Genomic DNA, 3999 nt, shown 5'->3' with positions numbered 1-3999 from the left:
TTGTTACATGGTGCAAACTGCCTTTCCCACACGAGCTAACGTCAAACAGACGCTAACCAATCTCCCAGTAAATAGTTCACATCATCAGATCAGAGAGAAAAAAAATAAAAGGGGTGGGTTTCATTGGCTCAATTATGTTAGACGCATGTTGTTGCACAGATGTTTTTCTACTTGCCTGTCACGGCTAACCTTTAGGAAAGCGGTCTAAGAGGACCTGGAGCTCCACAGCCCACTAAGGACACCCATATGAGCTGACTTTCCACTGCAGTGATTTCATCGGTAATGAGGCACTATAAGCTGCAGATGTTGTGTCAAACTCTCCAGCAGGAACCATGGCAACAGGATGAACACACACAGAGGACCTTGCCCAAGGTGATCCAAACTCTCCTGTATGTGCTGACTGAGTGCCAAACTAGCTGATGTCTCTCAGGCATTGTTAATACTATAGCATAACTAAAGACGTAAGACAGTTCTGGCTGTTTTACTTCATATATTAGAAACATATTTAGCTGTAACCACGCAATCCTCCGGGCTGTAAAGGATGACATCTTTTAATTTTGCAAGTTTTAAACTTCAGCTTCAATGACTTTATGAGAGCTCCAAAACCAGCAGGACTAAACAATTCAAAGCGATATTTCAAGATGATCAACAGCATCTCACTGCAGTTCCAAGTTCTTAAACAATTCAATTCAAGACTAAAAGTGGGCCCAGTATGTGAAGAGAGACCATTTTAACATAGTAAGGAACAGCAAAGACAGGAGAACAGTACTGAGCAGCTCAACTTGTAAGAAAAGAAAAAAAAAAAAAAAACACTGTGCATGAAAACTGTGTTTATTAACTACAACATAACACTCTCAGTCCGATGTCTCTAAAACCCTTTTCAGACATGGCCCACTTTGTGTCTGAATGAGCACCTTGATCACTTTTCACAGCAGCAATCTGACTAATTTGGATCTCATAAGCTTTGAAATCGTACACATTTACATTAACGGATGTCTTTTGTGCATTTTGTGAGTTGCTCAGCTCACTGCAATGCCCTTTAACACCAAAAGCATGTGCATAAGAACTTTTTTTTTTTTTTTAATTTACAGTAAGATTAAAACAGTCCTCTGTGATGCTTTTTTCATATTCCCAATTTAAAAGAGTGACTATTCTCGGAGCCAGTGTGGGCGGGGCGGGAGTATCTTGTTATCATTTTGCTGCGGCACATACCGACTCAGAGACCCTGCTCTTAATGAAAGTGGTAAGCCAGCTAAACATTAGGGAAGTGTGGTATGTACCGTGGATCTGTGGGTCACTGTAAAGCCATTGGAAGCATTCAAAGAGACCCAGGTATGACTGGCAGGATGAAACCAGCAATGTTACACATTTCATGTCTGAAAAGGGCTGTTTGGTCACCAACTTAATGAAAAAAATAGCAAAGATGGATTAAAAATAAGTCTTTCCAAAGAGATTAAACACAGGGACACACTCATCTGAGATTCCCAAAATGTCTTTGAATAAATCTCCAGTTCCTTTATCATTTTTTTTTTTTTTTTTATTATTTCTCTCCTTTGGTTCTGTCTACTATTTTCTGTAGTCACTCTTCTTCTATGTGACTTAAGTGATGTAGATGCGGTGGAAGTCGTTGGCTCCAAACGCACAGTTGCACTTGGGGCACTTCCTCTGTCGGGTGTCGTAACGCATCTTCAGACATTCGTAGCAGAAAACGTGGAAACACTTGGTGAGCACCGTCTCCTTGTCTCGTGTGTTGCAACAGGGGCAACGCAGCTTGGCCTGAAGACAGATAAACACGTGTATAGGCCATATGCTTACACCATTATTATCTAAATTTATTCAGTGACACCTTAATAATACTTAAGGGTATAAAAAACATGTCCCATGTCCCTGAAGCACAGACAAATCACTGAACAGTCCATGATTGCAAGTGAATAGCAGCCAGTAAAACAAATCCCAAATCTGGAGCATTTGCATTAATTTTACTAGACCGTTACATTTTATGTAACAATCTACTTCAGATGGTGCCTGGCAGCTATTGGTGTTTTTGTGCTCTCTGCACATAACCTTCTTGTTCTCACCTTGTACTGATTGATCTCCTCCTGTAGAATCTCATCTGCATCTGAGTACATCTCCACCTTCTTCTGTTTCTCCAGCTTCCTTCTCAGCCTGGACAGATCCTCCTAGAAGGGGCCGGTATCCAGAGATGTTAGACCTGCAGCTTAAAAGTCCAACAGAAACTAAATACATGTAATCACCCAACAACAAACCTGTGCTCGCTTCAGGTTGCTGCTCTCCCTCTCCCGGGCGGTGCGGTTCTCAGCCACAGAGACTTGGATCTCCTTCAGTTTGGCCTGCGTGTGCTCCAGCTGCACCTTCAGGTCTTCTGCCAGCTGTGCGGCCTCCACTGCCTGCAGCAAGGAAGGAAGTAGGCACGCTCAATAAAAACACCCAACGATGACAGCGTTCAGCTGTACTGTGGTGGTGATACAGTGGCCATTATGAGTTTTTAGTCTCTTCAGAACTTCAAGGCTGTTTCAGTTGTGTAAGCAGACCCTTTTTTGGGGTTTTCTGCTTCGTTTTAATTCTAGTGGTGATTGATCGTATTTGCCGTCAAAAACCTCCACGAGACAAGACGACCTCATTAACTTTGTCTCAGTGTGCTCCTTTATGTCTGCACTCCTCCCCAGCAATTACCAGAAACATCTGAAACAAAACTACTTGGGGAAAAAAAAATTGCAACTGAGCATAGGGACAAACTCTGGGTCTAATATGTTGATGTGCTTTTCACATGCTCCAAACTAAACTGATGACTGTTAAAGAGGCGGAGCTGGCACCACGGAACACTGACACTTATGTTTTAAATGTCCTTCTAGCTTACAGCACCAGGTACCAGGTACAGCACCTGGAGCAGGATTACACCAGCTTGGTCTGGTTAACATAAACAGGCGGCATAAAAAGAAAGGTCTTGTGAATGGTATTAAAGTAGAATCGCTATGTAAAACGTCCATGATTGATGGTCTCACCTTCCTCTTGTTAAGCTCTAGTGCTTGTGTTCTGACAGCCAGCTCCTTTTCCAGAGCCGCCAGAGTGCTCTGCAGGACTCCCTCTTTTTCTTCTAGTTTCTGCACAACCAGCAGCTGGGCATCCACCTGAAACAGGCAGAAAGTGCTTCAGTGCCCTGACACAACAAAACCACAAGTTCTGCCTTTTCAGGTTAAAGTTACACCTCACCTGGGTTTTGAATGTAAGAACTTGATCAGCCAGCTCTTCCTTTTCCTCTTTCAGCAGCTTGTAGATCTGGTTAGATTTAATTCGCTCACTCATCAGCTTAAAATTGGCATCGTCCTTCTCCCGCAACTGCTGCAACAGCCGGCTGTTCTGCTCTTGCATGTCTTCAAAGGCCTGGCCAGTTACATCCATCTCACTCAGCAGGGCTTCCTCCTCCTGAAAAACACATGTCAGTTATTAAAACCAGTGAAAATCAGTGACAGTTAGCTGTGCTGCTTCTCCACTGCAGTTTATTAAAGTCTTTAAGATAAGAATGTGATGAGGGTGTGCAGTATTAGATATCTGCCTACAGTACCACACTTATTTCTCTGTAGCCAAATAACTACAACCGCTCAATGTTTACAAAAACAAATGTCTGAAATGAATTAAGATTTCTGATGACCTTTTTCTAAAGATTTTTAAAAGAATTACCAGGGTCTAATCTTTTAAACTCCTTTAAACTTATTCAAAAACGAAATAATCATAAGACACAAAGGATGTTTTTTTTTTCTTCTTCTGAAAACTTGTGCAGCCTCTCAATCTGAATCAAAACAGTCTGTGATCAATGTGCCAGAACTAGTAGCTCTTTAATTTGGGGATGCCATCCTATATTACATTGCAGCATACTTTAGCTGACCTATCAGTAGTTTGTGACATCAAACTAAGAGAATTTGGAGTCTACAGCTCAGAAATGCTACATATATTGTCTTGTTACTTATATAATATGCCATA

General features: G+C 41.8%; 1 protein-coding gene across 1 annotated transcript in view; it reads right to left on the bottom strand.

Moving 5' to 3' along the window:
* Positions 1-535: 535 nt before the first annotated feature.
* rnf40 (ring finger protein 40) overlaps positions 536-3999 on the bottom strand; it is a 12909-nt gene continuing 9445 nt past the window's right edge. Inside the window, exons 16-20 of the mRNA XM_030754829.1 lie at positions 3232-3444; positions 3024-3149; positions 2268-2408; positions 2079-2180; positions 536-1776 (exon numbers count right to left, since the gene is read on the bottom strand). Coding sequence (XP_030610689.1) covers positions 1600-1776; positions 2079-2180; positions 2268-2408; positions 3024-3149; positions 3232-3444 — 759 coding nt within the window. The 3' untranslated portion in view covers positions 536-1599. The remainder of the gene's footprint in view (positions 1777-2078; positions 2181-2267; positions 2409-3023; positions 3150-3231; positions 3445-3999) is intronic.

This window comes from Archocentrus centrarchus, chromosome 19 (assembly GCF_007364275.1).
Source record: "Archocentrus centrarchus isolate MPI-CPG fArcCen1 chromosome 19, fArcCen1, whole genome shotgun sequence".
In the NCBI taxonomy this organism is placed as follows: domain Eukaryota; kingdom Metazoa; phylum Chordata; class Actinopteri; order Cichliformes; family Cichlidae; genus Archocentrus; species Archocentrus centrarchus.
The sequence above is the reverse complement of the archived record's forward strand: the minus strand, read 5'-3'. Positions and strand labels throughout refer to the sequence as shown.